At 39.1% G+C, this 26,492-nt stretch overlaps 1 protein-coding gene across 1 annotated transcript in view; it reads left to right on the plus strand.

Moving 5' to 3' along the window:
* The window catches only part of LOC126100798 (snRNA-activating protein complex subunit 3-like), a 67,863-nt gene that overhangs the window by 36,988 nt on the left and 4,383 nt on the right, over positions 1-26,492 (plus strand). The window contains exons 3-5 of the mRNA XM_049911422.1: positions 3,530-3,769; positions 12,227-12,474; positions 24,773-24,880. Of these exons, the coding sequence (XP_049767379.1) occupies positions 3,530-3,769; positions 12,227-12,474; positions 24,773-24,880 (596 nt within the window). The remainder of the gene's footprint in view (positions 1-3,529; positions 3,770-12,226; positions 12,475-24,772; positions 24,881-26,492) is intronic.

Raw genomic sequence — 26,492 nt, forward strand, 5'->3', positions numbered from 1 at the left:
TTTGGAACGATTCTTTTTGAACCAGGACATTGTTGCAAAAGAAGAATCATAAATTCAATCCACAGTTGATGATATAGTGTGAATTTTGTGTAGCACTTCTTTATAATTGAAAATATATAATATGTCATGACACTCACTAGTTTTGACATAATCAGTAAAGTGTGGGAAAGTGACATGAACAGTAAAATGTTAAAAGCTAGTATTTAGAATTGAGTGTATCTGCCACATACAGTGTCACTTAAAGGAAAATCCAGAAGTTGGTTTATAGACAGTAAATAAATAACAAAAGGCATGGATTTTTTACTTAATCAAATTCTTGACATCTCCTACAGTGGCATCCTGAAGACAAACGCTGCAGCGTCAGTTTATCATAGTCAAAAAGGAAAATTATGGAGCACCAACAAGCACATCTTTCTCTTGGTGCTGCTAACAATGAACTGTGCATTTTATGTCTTTGTATTCCCTATAAAGAAGGCTTCCCAAACTTCAGGCCTGATTCTCTTGGTAATAAGACTTGCATCATCTAAGGAGCCACTGGTGCTATAGAATGGGATACTCTGTGTGAAGAATTTTCCTGTGGTGATGTGTGCCAGAGATCTTTAAAATTTTTATATTCCTTTCCCAGCATATATAAAATTCAATCATTTAATATTTGTTGAGATAAAAATATTTTCTTCATGTTTCAGTTCAGTGGACTCGCATTCAGGAGGACGATAGTTCAATCCTTTTCCAGCCATCCTGCTTTAGGTTTTCTGTGATTTTCCTAAATTGCTTCAGGCAAATGGCGGGATGGTTCCTTTGAAAGGGCACGGCCGACTTCCTTCCCCATCCTTCCCTAATCTGATGGGTCTGATGACCTCGCTGTTTGGTCCCTTCCCCCCAAATCAACCAACCAATCATACTTCAGTTATACATCATTTATAATCTCCATTTGTTGCCATGTTCTTACGTACAGCTTGTTTCGACAGAAAAACAGATTTCTTCTACTAGCACACTACATTGAATCAATCTTATTCAAATTAACTGCTAAAATTATTTGTAGAAATAAATGATGAATTAGCAAAGTTTGAGTTTGAACTCAATTACTGAAAAACTTTGTGCCATTGAATTGCATAAACAAAATGCAATGGATGTAACTGTATTTGTAGTGTCTAATGCACGGAAAAAGAAGTCGTAAGAACGAGCAAAACAAAAATTTCCGCATAATAAATGTAAACAACTAGGTCACTGTGCAACGGAGTGTCAACTGAATGCTCTTTGACTGCAGTAGCACATGGCAGGAAGAGAAGACAACTGGAAAGGCCATATTTACTTCACACACCATGGGTTCATCTACTAGGAATTGCACTGACATAAATAAATGATTTTGTGATAGTGGTGGCATGAAGCATATCACTATGAAGAAACAGTACTTTGTGCTAGAATGAAAAATATTTCGTATGTGCCTGATGCAGGTGCTCATATGTTCGTAGCCAGAGCCGCTGCATGTAACTGCTACAGCAAAATTTCTTACTATAAAAGTGTTAGAATTCAGGAAAAGGCCAGCGACAACTTCGTCATGTTGGGCTGTCTGAAAAGTGGGCTTTACATGTTGAATATGCCTGTTGTTAGGCCAGAAAAGTCATTTGGAGGTGCTTGATATTATAAATGTTTTAATGATGATTCCAGTCCATATTTTAAATCATACTCGAAGGTCTTCCATTCCATTCCAAACAACTTTTCCACAAGAGCTGTGGTACAGGAAAGAAAGAAAAAAAAACTTCATCACCTCAGAATTTTTGGCACAGGTTGCTGTGTCCATATAAACAAAAACAAAAAATTATTCAGTGTTTGATACAAGGCTGTCTTTGGACAGTTTGTTGGATATGTCAGTGAGAAAGATGGATTTAGATTCTGGATACCTTCAAAAAATAATGTGATGTTGATTCTTGATGTAAAATTTAAGCTGAAAACAGTTTGTAATTCCCGTTGTGATCATATTAAATTTGATATTCCTTGGCAATTCAGAAGAAGTCAATGTGAAGGAAAATTTAATGCGCTTGATCCTGGAGAAAGTATTTGATATTCCTTGGCAATCCAGAAGAAGTCAATGTGAAGGAAAATTTAATGCACTTGATCCTGGAGAAAGTAAAGTATCAGATGACAGTAACATAGAATCAACAGAATTCTGTAATGAAGAAGCCTCTGAATTTTCTGGTAAAGATAAACTGGAAAACAGAAGACAACAAAGAAAACCAAATGGATAGTGTGTGGTGAGTTCTTGATGCTAACAAAAGCTAGTTCTTTGAATGTAAAAATCCATACAGTGCTTTTTTGCCGTTCAGGCAAATAGAAAGGAGAAATAGATGCAACCTGTCAGTGAAGAAATAGAAGCGCTAAAGAGTGTTAGTTGAACGTCCCACAAATCCCAAGGTATTGCAGAATCACTGAATTCCATACCAAAAAGTTGCAGTTGGTAGAAGCACTTGCTTCAAAGCCCCATTAGTTGTTAAGTGATATTTTCAGAAACCAGGAACTGATTGCGAAAATGCAGTGTGTCCTGTTGTATTTTATGATACCATTAGAGTTTTGCTAGTGGTAGCTGCTTTAAAGAACATGTGTTGAAACAGTGTGAAAATAGCCTTTTTGAATGGAATGCATCAAGATAGTGAATATAGAACAACCACAAGGCTTTTAAGGTAATACACATCAAGCATCTCTCTTGGAATAGGGGCTCTGTTGACTCAAATAAGTCTTAGACTGCTGGGACAAATGTTTTATGAGAGTCTTGAAGTAAGTGGGTTTTCAAACAGTGCTGCAGATCCTTGTTGGTTTTATTGCACAATGAAAATAGACTTCATGTGTCAATTTATGTTGATGGTGGTCTAGTTATTGGCAAGTACAGCTTTCTCAAATACTTAACATGAATTTGACATAACAGTGAGTATTATTGACAGTTTCCATGGCTCCCCCCTCTGCTCCCCCCTCTGCACCCTTCTCTCCACCTCCCTCATCCCTTTCCACCTCCAGCCACTGACATTTGGCCTATAATTATTTCATATCAAGTGCTCATTTTGTACTAGTGCATTAGACAATAGTCAGAGATTTAAACAATTGTTATTTCATTCAAATGACTTCATATATTTCTAATTAATTTTTTACCCTTTGAAACATACTGGAGATTATGATGGGAGTAAAATTAATGTATTAAGGGATTGTTATGCTAGTAAACCTTTGGAAAAAGGCTTTTTGAGATCACCTTTCCAGTCACTGAGAAAATAGGCTTTAACAGAAAAGAAAGTAGGAAGCTTAATTCAGATAAACAAGTAGCAGCAAGAAGAAGGGGTACCATCAAGTGGTATTTGTGAAATATCAATGTTGGTTAATGACACCAGAATTAAGATTTCTCAAGGTGATATAGAAATTCTCATTTAAGCAGTCTCTCCCCACAGCGAACATATTTTTATGCACACTTCAGCCATCTAATATTATGCATAAGTTCCTCCTATGCCTTTGTGTCCATTATTGATTTGGTTTATACTTCCTACAGACTAAACCAACACCTGAGGATGATCTTCGATCTTATGATGATATTGTAGCTGTTGTACATGTTTATGAGCCATTCAAACATACTGACACCAGGCATGGAAGAGGTATATTTGCTGAAATAAAGCTCCTTGGGAAGCAAACTTTGGCTGACCTCAGAGACAGGATAATCTGTCCAAAGGACCTCGAATGCCCTGGTGATGTCAGTGAGAGTGCTGTAGCAGCTCAGGGAAAAAAAGGAAAGGTAAGAAGCTGTACTACATATTGCAATGAATCTGTATTTGATTGGAAACTTTTTGCATAATCCTCAGTGTGAATAAATACAGTACAACCTACTACAGTAGTAGCAGGTAACTTTTCATAGTGTTAATTTTGCATTAATCTTGCTAATTTAGTAATTGCCAAAACACATTAACTCACACACAGGCATGCTTGATACATTTCAAAATACTGGAGGGGATTTATACTGATGAAATAAATTGCCAACAATGACAACCTTATGAATAATGTAGTCTCTATTTAATCAAGAACTGGTTTAATTCATTCATGCATACTCTGTAGTGATTGAAGACATATATATTATACAGTGCTTGGGGTTAGTGGCATTACCTGTTGCTGTGCTGCGTGTTAGATATTTTGACAATTAATGCCACTTGTGAACTAACACAATTAGAACACCAAAATATATTGCTGTTTTTTCACCAGTTACTAGAAATTGTAACAAACACGCGCACACACACACACACACACACACACACACACACACACACACCAGAATGAAGAAACTGTCCAAGAGTAGCCAAAGGATAACATACTCTGCCTGTCTTTGATTTTCTAATTGATGCCATAGGCTGTTGAAAATTCATAATTCCATTCCGATGAAAGAAATAATAAGTCTTAATACAGGGTGTACATAAAGTCTGGGAACACGTTCCATAATTTATTGCACAAAAACCAAAAATTGTACAGATGTCATACGTATGTCATTTTGAAGAGAGGCCCTGAAGGGTTGTTCCCGCCCCCATGTATACTGCCACAGCATAGTTTGGTAATTTTTCTGATAGCGCTAGTCGCAGACATGGTGGATTCAGATGCAGAGCGAGCTTTCTGTGTGTTGGAGTTCGACAAAAACAAGTGTGCTACATCTGTTCAACAGTTGTTTAGAACCAAGTACAGTAAGAAGCTACCAACAAGGAAGGCCATCTTTTAGCGGGATGGGGCTCCACCTCATTTTCACCATAAAGTTCATGGATACATGAACACGGAGCTGCCGCATCGATGGATCAGCGATGCTACAGAAGGGGACAGCTGTGTCATGAAATGGCCTTCCTGATCACCAGATCTCTCTGTCTGACTTTTTTTCTGTGGGGACACATTAAAGATCTGGTGTATGTACTGCCTCTACCACATGATGTAGCAGAGCTCCAAGAGAGAATACGGGAAGCGACTGCCACAGTCGATGATGCCATGCTGGGACGAGTATGGCAAGAATTTGATTACCATATTGACGTCTGCTGGGTCACTCATGGTTCACATATTGAATGTTAGTAAAAAAAAATTCAGAATTTCTCTTCAAAATGCAATATGTATGACATCTGTACAATGTTTAGTTCTTGTGCAATAAATAATTGAAAGTGTTCCCAGATTTTATGTACACCCTGTATTTTAAATGTCTGTAACTGCTCAACCTCATCAATCATTTTTAGAGAATTATTCTGAATTTGTCAGTAACTACACCGTATAATAGTTTTTACATGTTTTAGCAATGACATTTTAATGTCATCATTTCTCCATTTCAGTAGCCCAAGTGTTGTTTACAAGTGCTCCCCAGTTTTGTCTGTCCATCTACCATTCTCCTCTCAGAACTGCATCCCAGTTGACTCTTCTTGTTCCTACTTTCTATTTCACTTGGTCCAGCCATCTCTTTCTTGGTCACCCTACCAGTCTTCTGCCAATCACAACTGTCTGTAGCCATTGTTTTGCTATCCTCCCCTTGTCTATTCATTTGACATAGCCAAGCCATCTCAAATGGGCTTGTCACTTTTTGTTTCAAACAGGCTTTCACTACAGCTCTCCCCCTCCCTTATTTTTTCATCTCTTACCATATCCTTCCTAGTTATCTGAACTGCAGTTCATGAGAACTTCTTTTCTGTGGCTTGCAGTTTGTTGTTGAGCTGCCTGGTAGTTGTGCAGGTTTCTAGGCCATATGTCATTAAGGGGGTAAAGTATGGCTGATGGAGAGTCTGTTTTGAACTTAAGGTGACTTGTTAGTTCAGTTGTAGATTTCAAACTTGATGGTAGGACAAAGCTGATTTTTGAGTATGGTTATTAATTTCGTGCCCTGTGCTGTTATCTCTGGACATAGTGCACCTAGAATATTTGCAGTGATCTGCTGTTTCCAACTTTGTAGCTTCTGGCCTTATATTTTTCTTTCACATTCTGCCTGTTGATTCACATTGCAATCATTTCTTTGTATTACCTCAAATTGCTACACTGTCTGCAGATGCAAATTTATTGATCTCCTTCCTGTTGTTGTGCTTCATTGCTTTTGTAACTTTATCCATGTTAGTGAAAAAAGGTAATGGGGGAAAGACACTGCCTTGCTGAACCCCTTCATTGTTTGGAACGAGTCCGAATTAAGATTTTCTGTATGTATGCAATTGCAGCAGCATTTGTAAAGCATTTTAACAATACAAATTACGCTTCTGGGTCCATTTTATTTTTTAGGCTTTACCATATGGTCTTCCTTGGGACATTATCAAATACTTTTTTGAGATCTAAAAGAACAAGTTTTAAGTCTTTCCTGTCTCCCAGATCTTCTCTAACAACATACTGAGTGCAATTATGAGACACACAGTTGCACAGCATTCTCTGAATCCATACTACTCTTCCCGTAGCTGTGCTTCTATTATTTTCCCATGTTTCTGTAGCTTCCCCATCCTCCCATATTGCACCTGTTATCCTATTACAAGTGGACCAACATGCTTTGATCGTGTCTGCACTGACTTTCAAACCCTATCGAATGTTTTTCGGCCACGCTATTAAGTGCTGTTTCTACTTTTGTACATGTAGGTAGACTTTCCTGATCAGGTTTACCATTATAATTGAAAATAGCCTATGGGTTACATTATTGGAGACTTCTACTGTATTATTGTATAGAGTTTCAAAAGAGGATTTCAAAATATTCTCTTTCGTGACTGTGTTGCTGTCTGGTTTATCTGTTGCTGTTGTGTATTAATTGTCTTTTCTTTTTTCTTTTTGTTCGATAGAGTAATCAGTTCTAAACTTTGTTGTCCTGGTCAAGTTCATCCGTGAAATCAGTCAGAGATTTCTATATTTTTTGATCACAATTGTTTTTACTTTGTCTCTTTCAGCTGCCATTTATTCAACAATGTTTAGCAGAATGTAGATGTAGAAGTAGATATTTGTGTTCATTTACTCTTAATTCATTTATTCTGATATACTTGTGCATTTTTTTATCTCTGGATTTCTTGGCTTCATTTTTATTATTTCACAGCCCTCTTCACCTTATCATCCCACCAAGGGGTATCCTTTACCTATATTTTACTGCCGCTTTTTCCAAATACTTCTGCTGGAACTCCAACAATACTTTCTTTGAATCTAATCCACTCGGTATTCCCTTCTTGTTACATTTCTGATGGTAACTTATTGTCCACTTTCTTTGTGTGTTGAACTTATTTCTCTGTCTTTCTTAATTCCCATGTCTTTATTTTTGGTTTCCTGGATTTCTGAAGTCTGTGAACTCCAGATGTTTAAATGCTGGAAGGAGAAATATGCGGTATTGTTCAGACTTTCACTTGGTGTAACTCTGACATCACACATTATCTTCCCTGCTTCAGTGTCTGATATGATTGAGATGGGTAGCGGCATCAGGATAGCACACTGAGAGTTCTCTGGTGGGATAAAATACCCTCCTCGTCACAAAGTTTTGTCATGGCTGAGAGAGCCACACCAAATAATGTGCCCCAGGTAGCAAGAAATAATGAACTTTATATGTACTCACAAATTAATCCTTACATGGCTGACATCAGTGTGGACATACTTCTGGAGAGCAGCAGAGGACAGTCCAGAAGAGAGGTACCAGCAACATACATGCTCGTAGCCAGTTAAAAGTAGACATGGATGGCTGCTGTGGATAGATGGCTCCCTCAGATGGATCAATGACATAGCCAGCATAGGAGTAAGTATCGATGAGTTGTGCATGGACATGCCATGGGTGTGACCAAAGTTTCTCCAAGTGTGTAGAACTCAAAACAAGATGAGGAGTGACAGCTTGGACCCAACTCCAACCGTATGATATTTTTTGGGCAACAGACACTCCTATTGAGGAACTGGCTGTTACAGTTGGCACTATGGCACTATTGCACTGGTGCAAAATAGCTCCTGTTGGCTGGGCCACGTCCTTCATAATCATCCCAGTGGATGAATACTTGCATGATATCAGAGGTCACATGATCAGCAGAAGAGTAACCAGTACCCATGATTGCAGCACTACTTGTAGTGACTCTAGCAGTGAAGCTGATGCCACATGTTACTATGGCGGCTGTGGGAGATTGTTGATAATGCACATGGTAAGGTTGTTCTGTTTACCCGAGCCGTCCTTGGTGGTTTTCCAACAGCTTGGAGAAGCAGCAACCCTTAATAAGTGTCTTTGCTGCATACTGGTGAATCCCAGGTGAATACTATAGGGAGGGAGGGAATAGTACACACTACATAATACAGACTTTAAAATAGAGAACAATAATATTACTTTGTTTTTTGGTCATCAGTCTACTGACAGGTTTTAGGCAGTCTGCCATGAATTCCTCTCCTGTGCCAACCTTCTCATTTCAGAGCAGCACTTACAACCTACATTCTCAGTTATTTGCTGGATGGTTTCCAATCTCCATCTTCCTCTAATATTTTTACCCTCTTCAGCTCCCTCAAGCACCATTGAGGTTATTCCCTGATGTCTTAACAGACGTCCTATCATCTTGTCCCTTCTTCTTATTTGTTTTTTTTATATATTCCTCTCCTCACTGATTCTGCAGAGACACTCCTTATTTCTCCTTACCTTATCAGTCCATCTAATTTTCAACATTCTTTCTGTTACAACACTTCTCAAATGTTTAGATTCTTTTCTGTTCTGGTTTCCCCACCATCCATCTTTTACTACCACACAATGCTGTGTTCCAAATGTACATTTTAAGAAATTTCTTCCTCAAATTAAGGCCTATGTTTGATACCAGTAGACTAGTTTTGGCCAGGAATGACATTTTTGCCAGTGCTAGTCTGCTTTTTATGTCCTCGTTCTGATCTTTTTCTTTTTCCCCCTGTCTGGATAGCAGAATTTAACTCAATCTACTTCCTGATCCCCAGTTCTGATGTTAAGTGTCTGTCTGTTCTTGCTTCTGCTACTTCTTCTTACTTTCATCTTTCTTCGATTTACTTTCAGTCCATATCCAGTACCCATTGGACTGTTCATTCCATTCAAGAGATCCTGCAATTCTGATTCACTTTAACTGAGGATAGCAATGTCATCATCAAATCTTATCATTGAAATTCCAATTATCTTGAATCTTAATCCCTATCTTGAACCTTTCTTTTATTCCCATCATTGCGTCTTCGGTGTATAGATTGAATAGTAGGGGCAAAATACTATTACCCTGTCTTAAATTTTTTCAATCGGACTACTTTGTTCTTGGTCTTCTATTCTTATTGTTCCCTCTTGGTTCTTGTACAGATTGTATATCATCCATCTTTTTGCATAGCTTACCCCTACTTTTCTCAGAATTTCAAACATCTTGCACCATTTACATTGTCGAACATTGCTTCCATATCGACAAATCGTAGGAGTCTTGATTTTTTTTTTCTTTCCTCAGTCTTGCTTCCATTATCAATCACAACGTCAGAACTGCCTCTCCGGTGCCTTTACCTTTTCTAAAGCCAAACTGATCATTGTGTAATGGATTCTCAATTCTCTTTTCCAATTTTCTGTGTATTATTCTTGTAGACTCATGAGCTGTTAAACGATTATTCAATAATGCTCTTACTTGTCGGCTCTTGCTGTTTTCGGAATTGTGTGGATGATGATTTTCCAAAAGTCTAATGGTATATCGCCAGTCTCGTACATTCTACAGACCACCTTGAATAATTGTTTTGCTGCCCCTTCCCTCAGTGATTTTAGAAATTCAAGTAAGTGTTATCTATCTCTTCTACCCTATTTTATCTTGTGTCATCCGAAGCTCTTCTAAATTCTGATTGTATTACTGGGTCCCCTATCTGTTCCTTGTCAATTCCTGTTTCTTCTTCAGTCATGTCATCAGACAAGTCCTCCCATCATAGAGGCCTTCAGTGTACTTTTTCCACCTACCTGCTCTCTCCTCTGTATTGAACAGCACTTGGAATTCCCATTGCACTCTAAATGTTACTGCCCTTGCTTTTATTTTCGCCAAAGGTTGTGTCGTCTTTTCTGTATACTGAATCATTCCTTCAGACAGCCATTTCTTTTTCAATTTTTTCACCTGTTTCATGCAGCTATTTCACCTTAGCTTCCCTCACTTCCTGTTGACTTCATTCTTGAGTGACTTATATTTCTGCATTCTTGAATTTCTGTTAATATTTTTGTAGTTCCTTCTTTTGTCAATCAACTGAAGTGTTTCTTCTGTCACCCATGGTTTCTTCTCAGTTACCTTCCTTGTACTTGCATTTTTCTTTCCAACTTCTGTGACTGCCGATTTCAGAAATGCCCATTCCTCTGTAACTGAATTGCCTACTGAGCTATTCTTTATCACAGTATCTCAGCCTCAGAGAACTTAAAACGAACCTCTTAATTTATAAGTATTTCCCTATGCCACTTTGTTGTGCATAGATTCTTCCTGTCTAGTCTCTTAGACTGTAGCCTACTCTTCATCATTACTAAATTGTGGTCTGAGTGTGTATCTGCTCGTGGGTAAGCCTTATAATCTGATATCTGTGATTTTGGAATCTCTGCTTGACTGAGATGTAATGAAAGTCAATCGTCCCATATCTCCTGACCTTTTCCAAGAACAAGCATACTTCCTCCTCTTGTGATTCTGAGAAGAGTATTCGCGATTACTGCCTGAAATTTACTGCAGAACTCAATCAGCATTTCTCTTCTCTCATTCCTACTGCCAAGCCCATATTCTCCCATAACCTTTTCTTGTACACCTTCTGCTACAACCAAATTACAGTCCCCCATAACTATTAGATTTTCATCTTCCTTTATGTGCTGGATCACCTGTTCAATATCTTTATTGAACACACACACACACACACACACACACACACACACACACACACACACACACACACACACACACATTCTGCTTGTGACATCCGCATGTATACCTGAACTATCATTGTTTGTGTTCATTTGCTGTTGATTTTGATGAAAACAACCCTGTTGCTGAACTGTTCACAGTAACTCACTCTGTGCACTACCTTGCTATTCATAACAAATCCTACTCCAGTTATACCATTTTCTGCTGCTGTTGATATTATCCTATACTCATCTGACCAGAAATCCTTGTCTTCTTCCCATTTAACTTCATTGATCTGTACTATGTCTAAATTGAATCTGAATGTTTCCTGTTTCATATTTTCTACCTTCCCGACCAAGTTCAAACACTACACACTCATTTCAGAATGAGACTTAAATAATTGTGTAATTATATGTAGACACTACACATTATGTGAGGTGAGATGGTGTAGTAGTTAAGACAAACGTACCTCTATTCAGAAGGAGTGACGTTTAATTCTTCTTCCAGCCATCCTGGTTTGTTTTCTATGGCGTACCTAAATCACTTCAGGTGAATGTGAGAATGGTTCCTTGTAAAGGTTGTTGTCTATTTCCTATCCCATCCTAGTCCAATTCCAAAGTAGACAAGACAGCATTTCAAGTGGTGTTATGTGTAGGAATAATGGTATACATTTAAACTCTTTTCAATAATATGTCAATTTCCTGGACTTGTCAAGTCTCTGCCCAGTCAGAATGCAGATTAAATTCATGCAAGTCAGAGATCAAACTTCATTGTCTGCACCATTCAATACAGAAGTCTGATTTTGGTTTTGCATTTTGTGGTACCCAGTTGATGACAGCAGCCAGAGCCCATACAGTTTACTTCCGTCTTTAACCAGGTTGTTGTTGGAAGATTGTGTGTGTGTGTGTGTGTGTGTGTGTGTGTGTGTGTGTGTGTGTGTGTGTGGCAGACTGTCAGTGAATGTTACACCAAAAACAACTGAGAGAAGTGTAGTTTGCAACACACAACACTTACCCACCCACGTTTATTTTTCCTGTCAGGTTTTGGCCTCTGAAAAATGTGACTTGTTGTGCTATCTCATATGTATTCTCAGGATCCTATGAACACAGTATAGAACCTCATCGACTAACTTAACTTGTCCTACAAGAGTTTTTGGGGAGGCTGGTGTTCACATTAATTGTAATCACATTTCATCTTCAGAGTTTCTGTTTGGGTAAGGTACGAACTCAGTATCATAAATTGGCTATTTACAGCTGCTAGTGTTTTATATCCAATAAGATTTTATATGTACCTTGTACCAGAGTCTTTGATTCCATAAATTGTTTTAAGATCTGCTTTAGATTAACTGTACATTCTATTTATTATTCTCAGTAATTATTTTAAATATTTTAATGCAAGATTTACATTATGTTCTGTAGGATATACTCCCTTCAAGTTTTATTTTTATTGAGGATGTCTTCTATAATGACAAAAGGACACCTGGTAATATTGATTACAGTTCCGAAATAAGAACTTGGGCTGAATCACAAGGAGTAAGCCTAGCATCACTGGAAACTAAGAGCATGGAAAAGAAAAAAGTAACAGATCTATGTCTAAGATTTGGTCGTCCATATGTTTTTGTGCACATGGGCAACTGTGAGCATCTCATAGTCTTCCGCACTGCAAGGTATGTTTATATCGCATAGTTTATGGCATGAATTTTTAGTTACTTTGTCGCACTTGGAAATGGAATTCAATGTAGAATCCAAAAAAGTTAAAAATGAATCAGTTACGTTAATAGTCATTTACAAACCAATATTTTGCATATGTAGTAGGAAAATAGCTGCATAGAGTTAAGCAGGATGGAAGAATAACTGGGCAAGAATAAACACAGGAGGTCTGTTTGGCCTCTATTGATATTTTTTTGAAAACGCTGAAGGAAGGGGGAGGGGGCTGAGTGGCGGGGGAGGGGGGGGGGGCGGGGGACAGGAGTGGTCTAGTTTGTGACTGGAAACATTAATAAAAAGCTTCTAGAAATAAAATCAAATGTCACAAAAATACTAGTGATGAATATATGTAAGTTTCAACTTGTAATTAAATATGGTTATAGAAGTTTGAAGCTTTCTGAAATTGTTTATTCCAGTGGCTGAGAATTGTATTTATCATCAGGTTGGATGCCCTTAGAGCCATTGTGCACAGTGACTGTGATGTAATTCAAATAGGAAATGTCAGCAGTCAGTTGTGATTCAATCTGTTTTTTACTGCAGATCTAAATTTCAGCTACAGTATAGCTACCATCAGTGCATATGAAATGAGTCGTATGGATTAACAGGCTTGTAAATGCACATTTTATTAATTGACTTAAGCATCTATGATAGTGGTTTCATAAGTCTGATAAAAAAGAAAGAAGAAATGTTTGTTTTAGAAACAACTCCCCTTACTTCTCCCTTTGAGGGATACACACTTGGCCTGGTGGTCCTCCAGCTTTTTCATCCCATCGGAAAAATAGGTTCCGTCCAGCTTTTTAAAATAATCGTCAGCTGCAATATCACTTCATTTGGTGAAAATTGTTTCCCCTCAAGCTCTAGTGTCAAGTTAGGAACAGGAAGAAATCAGTTGGCACTAAGTGGGGTCAATAGGGTGAATGAGGAACCAATTCAGAGCCCAATTCATACACTATCGCCATTGTTATCACAGGTCTGTGGGATGGTGCATTATCCTGATGATGAGAGTGCTTTTTGTGTGGTCTTTATTAAGCCAACACAAGTTTTAGACAATCCAACAATGAAGCAAAACAGAGCCAGTTATGGTTCTGCCTTTATCCAATTGATCCAAGAAGATTATTCATTGGAATCCCAAAAATCTGTGGCCATCACCTTACCAGTGACTAAATGGTTTTTGGCCTACTTTGGTGCACTTTCACCAGCCTTTGTCCATTGTTTTGACAGCTGTTTTGACCATGGTGTGTAGTGATGGATCAAATTTTCATCAAGAGTCATAAATAACTGCAAAAAGTCTTTCAGATTGTGATTAAATTTCACAAGACAACATGTTGAAGTGTTGTGCCAGATGCACTTTTGGTAGATAGTGAACTATCGCAACACCCACCTTGCACATAGTTTCTTCATAACCGATTCTCCGTGCAGCAGATGCCTATAGTCTCAGCAATCTCATGAATTTGTGTTCAGTGGTCTTGCATTCCATATCATGGATTTTGTCAAGGGTCTCCTTTGTTGTGCTCTCAGTTAGATGGCATGGGTGCACTTTGTTAATGAGGGGTTTTTTTTTCCTCTTCCTGTGTGAATTTGATGGTGTTGCATGTAATCATACACGACCGATGATGAACTTTGAAAGTACGTATGACATGGAGACTGCAGTCTGTGCTTTGTGGTAGAGAGTTAGCAAGAAGAATGCTCAAAGTGTACAGGTTGGCAGGCAACAGTCACATAGGCACCTGTCCCTTTGGGACAGAGTGATGGAATCACACAACACTCACAACCTGAATGTGTTTCTGTGCCAGTGCCTTGTTACTTTACATGAGCTCTTTTTGTCGTCAGTGTTTCTGTTCCTTGTGTTTGGGTATAGTATAGTGTCGGTGTTCAGTGACATAGAAAGTCTCTCCTATTAATTTCCGACATGTGTGTCTCTTCTGTACGGTGAGTGATCCTCAATTTTTGTATGAATGCTTTTTGCATTACTTGTATGGCTCTATTACAAATACATGAAAAGCTAACTTTCTGAAACATTATTTATGGTGGCGTAAATTCCTTGGTGGAAGACAGGTAATGGATGTAGTAAAGGTACTAACTCGCTGAACAGTTGAGGTGCTGAGTTGTTGACAGGCACATAAACAAGTCTCTCTCTCTCTCTATCTCTATCTCTCTGCTGCAGAAGACAGTAGTCTGGGTGGCTGGAACCATTAACAATCACGAGTCGTCATAACAAAAGCTTGATAAGAGTCCATAACAGAGGAAATGTCATTAATCACGTCATTTGTGTAGTGATGTTGTCAGAACTTACTGTGGAACATGAACAGTAACAAACTGTGTGGCAACAGCTGGTGTACATAGGTTTACCAACTGAGGGATCAGCATAAGGCCCATTTGTTTTGTAGCAGGAGCTGAAATAGTTGCACCAAACCCTCATGTGAAAACAACCACAGAAGGTGCTATGCATTTCACAAAATTCTCTCTCTCTCTCTCTCTCTCTCTCTCTCTCTCTCTCTCTCTCTCTCACACACACACACACACACACACACACACACACACAAACACAAACACTCGGACTCAGTATTTCCTTCTCATCCCATCTGGTAAGTTTTCTCTGACCCGTGGCTCTGTGTGACTTTCCCGAAATCTGCCTCTTTTTTCCTAGACGCCTGCAGTCCTTTCCCTTCACCCCTCTTCCTTCCCCTTCAACCCTTCTGCCTAAAAAAAGAGGCACTATCTCCGAAAGCTTGCCTAATTATAACTTTCTAAATGTGTGTGTTCTGCTGCTGCTTGGTGAGTACATTTTTTATCTATACAATTAAATTATTTAACTACTATCTTTGATATTTTTGACTCTGGTTCTATTAAGTCTATTACTTTCATTTTATTTCTTTATTCAGGGTGTGAAAACTTCATTGTAGATTGTTTTCATTGGCAGTAAGTTAATCAGTGTCAACCTGCATATAGAACTGAAGGAGTCTTTGAAGAAGAATAGCAGTAGTATCTTTGATCAATTCAGCCTCTTTGTACAATTTCATTGTATATCAGCATGTACGAATAGAAGTTTTTGAGAATTTTCGGAAGTTTCAGTTGTTACTTGTAATGTATTTCATAGTAAACCAGTATTTTTTATTTACTTACTGTAGCATATATTATAACTAACGTATCATGTGAAATTGAGTTTTCCCTTTTAAGCATGAATGTATAGTGTCTACATTTATTATAAATTAATGCTATTGTTGAGTTTGTTGGTGACACTAACATCTAAAAGTATTTCAGGAGATTAATAACTTTTATCTTGGTTTTATTTATTTTTAATAGAAATCTCAATAGCATTCTAATTAACCAGCAGGCATATTTGGGAGTTACTTGTTTATTATTTTATAAAGTGTTGCACATGCCACAGTACAGCTCAGCTGTGAGTGCTGTTGTCGTACAAACGATTAGTTAGTTGACATTTAGAAGTAGCTGTAAATCACCACTATTAATCTCAAATGATTGGAAGCTGTTGCAAATAGGTGTATCGGGAGGGCTCCCAAGAGTCATGTAGAGGAGATATAAAAAATCTCAACCTCTGTCCTCTCCTGTGGATACTGTTTCTTCTACTGGTAATAGAGCATCAGTCACCACTATTCGCACACTCGACTGTGAGTGGCATGTCAGTAGTAGGGTTAGGCACCCTATGTGGGGGAGATGAGAACCAGGGCTAGTTCAGGGTTCCACACCCAGCCCCTAGCAATGAGTTTGAGGTGCTGCCTTCAACTGAAACTGAGCCAGTGAGACTCACTTCACCTGTTGGGGAAGATGCTGTGTTCTGTGTCAAAAGCAAGCAAACACAAAAGGACAGGGGGCTATTAATCCTTGGCAGTCCAAACATATGGTAAATAATGGGACCCCGTAGGGAAATAGTTGTAAGGGATGGGAAGGAACATCAGGTGCACTTTAATCTGTTTGCCTGGGGGCCTCATTAACCATGTTGAAGAAGCTATTCCAGATGTCATTGAGGTAAAAGGATGCAACCAACTGCAGATTATGGTGCGCATTGGGACAAATTATGCCTGTTATCTGGGATCTGAGGTCATACGTGGACTGTTCAAGAAAGTGGCATAGAAGGTTGAGATGATCAGCCTTTCTGATGGAATTTCAATAAAGCTCACAATCTGCAGCAATGCTACCAAAGCTGACCACAGCCCCCTGGTTCTGTGTCGAGTAGAGGGGCTAAACTAGAGACTTCAAAGGTTCTAAAAATCAAGGCTACAATGTCCTGGACTTACCCCATAGGGTTGAGATCTGGAGGATCCACCTAAATGGGTCAGGAGTATGCCACACATTAGACAATGCTGCCCAGGTAGCTTTCGGTGTGTGGGGTGTGCATGTAATGGCCTTTTTAGATGTTTCTTCATCTAGTCCAGATAAGCATAGCTATAATAGATACAGACATGTCAGTAGATCAACAGAAATTCCTCAGTAGGTAAGAGTAATTAAAATCCTAGTGATTAACTGCCAAAGAACTTGCAACAAAGTGCCAGAAATTGTGGAGGAATAAAGAAAAACAGAAGGTGGCTGCAAAGCAGCTTGGCAAGGTGCAGACTGGTCTGCTTAGCCATAACAGATGGAATTAGCAGCACATCCATTGCTGGGATGGAGACCCACATGCACTGCTGGTATGGAAACCATACTGGGCATGCCCCCATCTGCTTTTTGACAAACAGCATGTAAGGATGTCATCCCTGAAGTTCACTTTGTGAGAACAGGATCTGAAAACCCATGTCCTTGTGTCAAACTGCCTTTCACTTTCATTGTCTTCATTGAGGTTTGCTCTAGTATCATATGAGACCATACACCACACCAAAATTGTGACTGTGAAAAATTGGGACTTTGTACGGGCGCTGATGACTGCACAGTCGAGCATCCCACAAACCAATCATCATCTTCTCTGAAATTTATCACGTCGCCTAGTGGTGAAGTAGCCTTCAATTGTAAATTGTTGAATTCAGTAGCATCCATTCAGTCTTCCAATGTGAGCATGTCTTGTAAATAATGATGAGCAGTTTTAGCATACAGGAAATGACCAGCAACGCAAAAGTACAGTAGCATTTCCTGCCTGGTATTTAAATACAGCCGCGCAGGATTAGCCGGGCTGTCTAAGGCGCTGCAGTTGTGGACTGTGCAGCTGGTCCCGGCAGAGGCCCGAGTCCTCCCTTGGGCATGGGCGTGTGTGTTTGTCCTTAGGATAATTTAGGTTAAGTAGTGTGTAAGCTTAGGGACTGATGACCTTACAGTTAAGTCCCATAAGATTTCACACACATTTGAACACAACATTTAAATACAATTTCCAGGACATTCAGCCACAGTGAACTGTATTGTGGACGTAACCATGCGATAACATGACACCCATAATTTAGCTGTTTTTCCTCTTGCTTCAATGTTGCAAATCACGTTTTTGAACTCTATTATCATATTTATGTAATATTTGTATTCAAGGCATTTGAATACGGAAGGTCTTTTATGGGGAAGCAACATTTCCTCAATTATTATTGTTTAATTATCTTTGAACTTAGTCTCCTGAAAGGTGTAATATGACAATACTATGTGAACCAGTGTATGTGCTTTGCTCTGCTCAAACATACGCATGCCCACTCAAAACTGTACCGAAACTGTACCCAGGAAATATTGTGGATTGTATGTCTCTAAGGCACTTCCTGCCATTATTGTACCGATGCACTCCAATAAGGGTATTGATGGATGATGAGGATGAGGATGAGGATGATGATGATGATGATGATGACACAAATACACCCAGTCATCTCGAGGCAGGTAAAAATCCCTGACCCTGTCGGGAATCAAACCTGGGACCCCGTGCTCGGGAAGCGAGAACGCTACCGCGAGACCACGAGCTGCAGATCAGTGAGGGTATTAGAAGGTGAAATACACCCAAATGTACAATGGCATGTTCTAAATTACTGCCTTCACTTCCAACAATATCCATCGCCATTAGATAAAGTGAATTATCGAATGTGACAAAAGTCACCTTTGATCATGTTTTATGCTTTTTTTTTTCAATGCTGTTAGAAGAAATGTATACATTGTCATAAAAAGTTGGACGATAATTTAAGAATGGGAGGCACAATTTTTTGGAACAAACGGACTTTTTGTGGCTTCTTCCACTCCGGCACGTCGGTGGATTTCTTCCACTTTCCGTAAAGCCACAGAATCTCATATTCAGAGAGCAGTTCCTTCAAGCACTCAGGGTCATCAAAATTGAGATCCTTTATAATAATATTGTTTAAGCCATCATGATTTGCTTTTTGATAAGTGATCAGCTAAGGTGCACCAACTGTAGACAAAAATTCAGAAGGTGTATGTCTTCTTTCCCGATAAGCATTCTTGTCAGACCATAGCTGTATAGGGAGTGACTGCCATGATTCTTACTACGTAATGGGAAGTATTCAAAGTGTCAGTCACTCAGATGTAAAATCAGTGTTATCACAGATGAACTGGATGACTGCTTCACTGGTTATGTTCAGATGCTCAGGTCATGCAGTCGAACATGTCTCAAATAGGAAGCTTCCATGTATGGAGCTGCAAATCCAATTGCACTAAGAGTTGACAATGTCTTGATCTGAATCTTTTGTACACGAATCTACAGAGCCCAATTCAATAATGGAGATAGAAATGACCAGGGCCTTACTACAGAAATCATTGCATGTGGAAGTGCAACTCAAATTTTTTCCATTTATCTAGAGGTTTTTTTTTTTTTTTTTTATTTTTTTTAAATCAACAACTCAAAGAAATGGAGCAATGTTTCAGAGATCTTTGGTTGGACACCTGACAAGAAATTGTCAGGTGGGGATATTCTGATGTATTACAGACCTGTGTACAGATGTCCTCATGAAGTGTATCTGCAACAGCACATACAATTCTCAGGTATTCTTGTGGATCAGATAGCTTCCTGTTATAGGAACTATCAGACAGTATTTTACAGCCTGTACATTCAAAATACACTATTGTGCTCTTTTTAAGTCTGTCAGCAGTCATTATTTCTTCACCATACTTCCAGGAGAGTCAGGTTTTTATGGGCCTTACATGTGCCTCCCAGTCATTTGTGATTTTAACCTTGAACTCTTGCAATGTAAGCTGACACTCTTCTGATTGTTTGGTGTATGATGAAGTAATTTCCATTGCTTCAGCTGTCTGTGTGGATTAAGGATTCCTTGTTTTCCTCCATCCCTGATGGCCAGTAAAAATCCTTCTTATAAAACAATGAGCACCTTTAGCAGATATGTCCTCATCACAAATATTTTCCAATACTTCATGAGCCCAGTCTTCACCTCGCCTTTCAGCTACCCCAATAACAGTACCTCATAATTAAAGTTTCATCACTTTAGAACAATATTTTGCTTTGAATGGGGAAATCTGCTTAGTTTCTCCCAAATAACATCAGTGTCCTCACCAGAATAAAAGCTGTGTTCCTAAACATCAGATACCTTCTTGTATGATCAAACATTCAACATTGTTGGTGCAGGGCCTTTTGTTAAAGATGACCTAATCAGTTTTGGTTTATTGTACTTCTCCTGACAAGCATTTTGCACTTCAACTTCAGTCAGACTGGTTAATAACTTACGATTTTTCTATCCTGGCTGTATTGTGATAGGGTAAATTGCCATAGCACATAAGCACACCTCCATATGATCTGGAGCACACACTTTAAATGCACTGGCCACAAAACTCAACTCAAATGAGGAAATGAGAATTTTGCAAAGCACAAGGAGTTTCGGAACACATACCTCGCACAACACAGGAAGACTGGGTGCAGCTAACAGTGGAAGTAATAACAAAGGAACAGCAGTCTCTGCTGGTTATGACATGTAAATCGAGGGAGATCTACAGATACATCTACACGTGAAGGTGGGATAGAGTTATGTCTACCTATTGGAAATTTCATTACACTGAATAACTTTGACTTGCAGAAAAACAACAAAATGGAATTACCGTGACTTTCAATGTATGAACGCTTAATAGTGCCTAAGACTAAAAAACTATGTGCTTTTTTAGCATGAAATTTCATGCTCTACTACTTTAACTTCACATTTTTCATTTGGAGTAGCTGTTTTTGAGTTACAGGCATTGAAACTGACACACACACACACACACACACACACACACACACACACAGAGAGAGAGAGAGAGAGAGAGAGAGAGAGAGAGAGAGAGAGAGAGTTGTCCTGAGGGTTTAGAAGGTTGAAAGCTTGGATTCTGCATACTCTTGAGTACATACACAAGATTAAAAAAAAAATCTACCTATTTTCTGCAAGAGGGGCTTCTTTTTTGATGCCATTACTGGACTATTAGCCCATGCACTGAGTGGTTGCTGGATTCATTACAGATCGTATAACATACACACAGACGTTTCTTATAAGTTGCAAATAGCATGTGGACCTCCATCGATGACAAAGAAAATAACATCAGACAACTAAGTCAGTTTTACCCCCAAGTACTTGGGCCTAACATAGCAGAAATTATGTAACTACACTACTGGCCATTGAAATTGCTACACCAAGAAGAAATGCAGATGCTAAACGGGTATTCATTGGACAAATACATTATACTAGAACTGACACGTGATTACATTTTCACACAATTTGGGTGCATAGCTCCTGAGAAATCAGTACCCAGAACAATCACCTCTGGCCGTAATAACGGCCTTGATACGCCTGGGCATTGAGTCAAACAGAGCTTGGATGGCGTGTGCAGGTACAGCTGCCCATGCAGCTTCAACACAATACCACAGTTCATCAAGAGTAGTGACTGGCGTATTGTGACGAGCCAGTTGCTCGGCCACCATTGACCAGACATTTTCAATTGCTGAGAGATCTGGAGAATGTGCTGGCCAGGGAAGCAGTCGAACATTTTCTGTATCCAGAAAGGCCCGTACAGGACCTGCAATATGCGATTGTGCATTATCCTGCTGAAATGTAAGGTTTCGCAGGGATCGAATGAAGGGTAGAGCCACGGGTCGTAACACATCTGAAATGTAACATCCGCTGTTCAAAGTGCCGTCAGTGACAAAAGGTGACAGAGACTTGTAACAAATGGCACCCTATACAATCACGCTGGGTGATACGCCAGTATGGCGATGACGAATACAAGCTTCCAATGTGCGTTCACTGCGATGTCGCCAACACGGATGTGACCATCATGATGCTGTAAACAGAACCTGGATTCATCCGAGAAAATTACGTTCTGCATTAATGCACCCAGGTTCGTTGTTGAGTACACCATCCCAACCACTACTGTCTGTGAAGCAGTGTCAAGGATAACCGCAGCCATGGTCTCCGAGCTGATAGTGCATGATGCTGCAAACATCGTCGAACTGTTTGTGCAGATGGTTGTTGTCTTGCAAACGTTCCCATCTGTTGACTCATGGATTGAGACGTGGCTGCACGATCCGTTACAGCCATGCGACTGCTAGTGATAAGAGGCCATTGGGATCCTGCACGGCATTCCGTATTACCCCCCTGAACCCACCGATTCCATATTCTGCTAACAGTCATTGGATATCGACAAATGCAAGCAGCAATGTCACGATACAATAAACCGCAATCGCGATAGACTACAATCCGACCTTTATCAAAGTTGGAAACGTGATGGTACGCATTTCTCCTCCTTACACGAGGCATCACAACAACGTTTCACCAGCAACGCCGGTCAACTGCTGTTTGTGTATGAGAAATCGGTTGGAAACTTTCCTCATGTCAGCATGTTGTAGGTGTCGCCACCGGCACTAGCCTTTTGTGAATGCTCTGAAAAGCTAATCATTTGCATATCACAGCATCTTCTTCCTGTTGGTTAAATTTCGTGTCAGTAGCTTGTCATCTTTGTGGTGTAGCAATTTAATGGCCAGTAGTGTAAATATATTATGACATCAGTCTTTTAATCGTAACTGACAAAAATTTTTTAAAGATATATGAATGTAGAAAATACATGCACCAGCATAGGTAAAAGCGAATCTTAGTAGACCAGCTAATCTCAGACAGAATGAGGTAAAATGGAAGCCCCTTTACTATTATAAATCTTTAACTTGGGTGCATCCTTACTACCAGAATCCTGCCAGCCAAACCAGCAGCCAGTAGTGTAAGCCTTAGCAGCTAACAGCAGACAAAATTCATTAGCAAAAGCACAGGGGTTTCCATGAACCGAGGCAGTCCCTTTATCGCGCACGAGTAGTAGTGTTCACCACAATTCCTATGTTAGGCCTATCAGAATTACGATTGTATATGTGCCCAAGTCCACCAACCAAGACAGCAGGATACAGGCCTAGTTGATCTCCAGAGTACAACCTGCTACTGCACAGGCAGAGGGCAGCAGTCGTAGGCACGCTCCTCAAAGTAAACATCCACTATCCAGATGTGGTGTGTGGGCCTCCACAGCTAATTTTACATAACTACTTTAAGAGGAGACAGTTGGTAAATGGGATTGACATACACAGACAACAGAGAAACTATAGCTAGGAAATGAAACCAAAGGCATTCTGCATGCAAAGGTGTCCACACAAGTGCAAGTGTGGCTCAAAAGCCTTCAGGATTTATGGGGAAATAATTTATCCCAAATACATAAACACACTCACACGCTCACTCACACTTCAGTATGCCTAGTCACATTTAAACATCTCAGTTCCATCACTTTCTGCAGAAGACATTTTCAGGGGCAATGGAGACATAGGAAGTTGGTTTTCCAATGTAAACTGTTGAATAAATGTGCATTGTACTTCCTCATCTAACCTAAACTGCTAAACTATTCATTAGTAATCATACAATGCTCACACTAAACAAATAAAATAAATCATGATGTCCCCCAACCATTGCTGAAAATCACAGATTTACAGTGACCTGTGCTATGGAACTTGTACACCAGAAGTGTTTGTGTTGGTTGCTTTATTTAGCACTGATATTCACAACTTGTCAAATTTCAGTCCTTCTTTTCTGTTAAAAGTTGTTTTTGTGTGCCTGAACTTCTATGCCTAACTCTGCATCCTAGCATAGTCATGATTGTGCCGTAATAAAACCTAGTATTGGAGAATAGAATTTGGTGCTTTATCTGCTAATGTTAATTTTATGCCAGACAGCAATGACCAGTATGTTCTTTGAGCCAAATAGGTGTTGATGCTGGTTTTAGTAATTCCTATGGGCACTTGGCAATATAATCTGAATCACAATGTAAGTTTCTCTCTACGAATTAGAAGTTATGTAAATTACTGATTCTTGAATTTAGTAGCACATCTCCAGCATCTTATAGAGATGACCATGAGAAATGATCAGCTGTTCCAATATTTTCCTTGGAAATTTTCATTGTGAACAATAGGAACAAGTAAAAGTTTTAAGGAACCATACTCCTCAGTCAATCTATAAAGTAAGTTTTTTATGATTTTTTAAACTAATGGAAGTGATCCGTGTAAACCTTTGCACATTATTTATTGATTCTTGGACAACATTTTCAGAATTTTGCAAGAAATTAAGTCATCGTTAAGCCCCCTGTCCAAGGAGTTAAAGTTGCCCTGTCCAAAATAAGGTGTGACCATGACGGAAGACCTGAAGTCTGCAATTCTTATCTGAAATCAAAAAACAAACAATTCTCTTAATCTGTGGGATATTGCATGCAGAGTAATGGCACAGTTTTTGATATTTGGAAAATAATAAAACAATGGGTGTTTGAAATAAAACTGTAGTTTTGTTATATGTTTTCAGTAAATTAAAATAATTACCCTGTTATTTTATGTGAATGTGCCTGAGGAGTAATTCATCCAAATTTTATTTGAATTACTTCATTAGCTTAAAAAAATTAAAAATTGCTTATTTTATAGATTGACTGAGGCGGATGGACCCTTTATGCTGCCAGGTAACAGAATCGCATTGTAAAGAAAGATTATTTCTTACAAATGAAACTGTATGTAGTAAAGTGAACAAAGAAGAAATCGCGTACTTTTTCAAGCCAAAGTGACAAAAGAAAAAATTGGGATTGGAAACTTCAAAGTTCAGGAAAGATGATATTCTCCCTCCAGTGGTGTCAAAAAGTGACAGCTTGTCTCCCAGATTGTACTGTTTCCTGATTGAATTCAGCTTTATTTTGACTCATGTTCAATAATTCCATCAATGAGTGTTAATTCACTGTGTTTAACAAAAATGAGTATTGACCATACGCCCACCTTTCTCACATGATAAACTTCTATTTTACTTTTTCCAAAGATTTTCTTCTGCTGATGTGTCATATTGTTTTCAGACTACTGCATGAAACTGACTGCCTACAGTCAGCAAAGTATCCACTCTATACATCTTTATTCAGGAGGCAGTGTAAAACATGCATGATGTGCCAGAAAATTACTGCAAAGTAAGTGAACATTATTGTGCCTTAAAATTTCTAAGATTTGTTGTTCTACCTTCAGTGTCAATATCTTACATGTAGATGTAAAGGCTCTCTGTCAAATAATCATTTGAGATATGCACTAGGAAAAAATTTCCCATGTTTGATTTGCCCTTCGTTTTTCTAAATTGTGTATTAAAACAGCCATATGTAGTACATATGGGGAACTAAATGATACAATAACAATGAAAAATGTAATCAAAGGTGATACAGTGTTTGGGTATGTCAGACATTCCTGGTTCATTTACTTATGTCTCAATGACTTTTGTTTAGTGGAACAAGGAAAGTTGTTGGACTCTCTCGTCGCAGGTGATGAAAGGTGAGTGTTTCATTACACCCGCGAAACAAATAAACAATCTCATCAGTGGGGTCACATGCTTCCTCATCGAGTTGGCATGAGATTTCTTTGACTTAGGAATACACTGTCTTCAAAAGTGTGTCGAGAAAAATTGAGACCATGTTGAAAAATAGACAAAAGTGGAAGCTTTTCAACAATGTATAAATTAATAAACATAAACAATGTTTTCTGTTTGTAATATATTTAAAAAGAAAGATGATGAGACTTACCCAACAAAAGCGCTGGCAGGTCGATAGACACACAAATAAACACAAACATACACACAAAACTCTAGCTTTCGCAACCAACGGTTGCCTCGTCAGGAAAGAGGGAAGGAGAAGGAAAGACAAAAGGATTGGGTTTTAAGGGAGAGGGTAAGCAGTCATTCCAATCCCGGGAGCGGAAAGACTTACCTTAGGGGGAAAAAAGGACAGGTTTACACTCGCACACACACACATATCCATCCACACATACACAGACACAAGCAGACATTTGTCAAATGTCTGCTTGTGTCTGTGTATGTGTGGATGGATATGTGTGTGTGTGCGAGTGTAAACCTGTCCTTTTTTCCCCCTAAGGTAAGTCTTTCCGCTCCCGGGATTGGAATGACTGCTTACCCTCTCCCTTAAAACCCAATCCTTTTGTCTTTCCTTCTCCTTCCCTCTTTCCTGACGAGGCAACCGTTGGTTGCGAAAGCTAGAGTTTTGTGTGTATGTTTGTGTTTATTTGTGTGTCTATCGACCTGCCAGCGCTTTTGTTGGGTAAGTCTCATCATCTTTCTTTTTAAATATATTTTTCCCACGTGGAATGTTTCCCTCTATTATTTTCTGTTTGTAAAAAATATAGGAATCTTACATTTGGCACAACCCTTGTATGTTTGGAGCACAGCATTTTCTGGTAGTGAATTATGGACTGTGGGAAAGTGAGAACAAAAGAGAATTGAAGTGTTTGAAACATGGTGCTACAGTTGCAGTTTAGGTGAACTGATAAGGTAATGAGAAGGCTCTCCGCAGAATTGGCAAAGAAAGGAACATATGAAAACACTGACAAAAAGGTGGGATGGGATGATGGGACTTGTATTGAGACATCAGGGATTAACCTCCATGGTACTAGAAGGGGAGCTGTAGAGGGTAAAAAACATGAGGGGAAAGACAGAGATTGGAGTACATCCAGCAAATAATTGGGGATGTAGGGTGCAAGTGCTACTCTGAGAAGAAGGGTTTTGTCCAGGAGAGAAATTTG

Source organism: Schistocerca cancellata, chromosome 9 (genome assembly GCF_023864275.1).
Source record: "Schistocerca cancellata isolate TAMUIC-IGC-003103 chromosome 9, iqSchCanc2.1, whole genome shotgun sequence".
Taxonomy (NCBI): domain Eukaryota; kingdom Metazoa; phylum Arthropoda; class Insecta; order Orthoptera; family Acrididae; genus Schistocerca; species Schistocerca cancellata.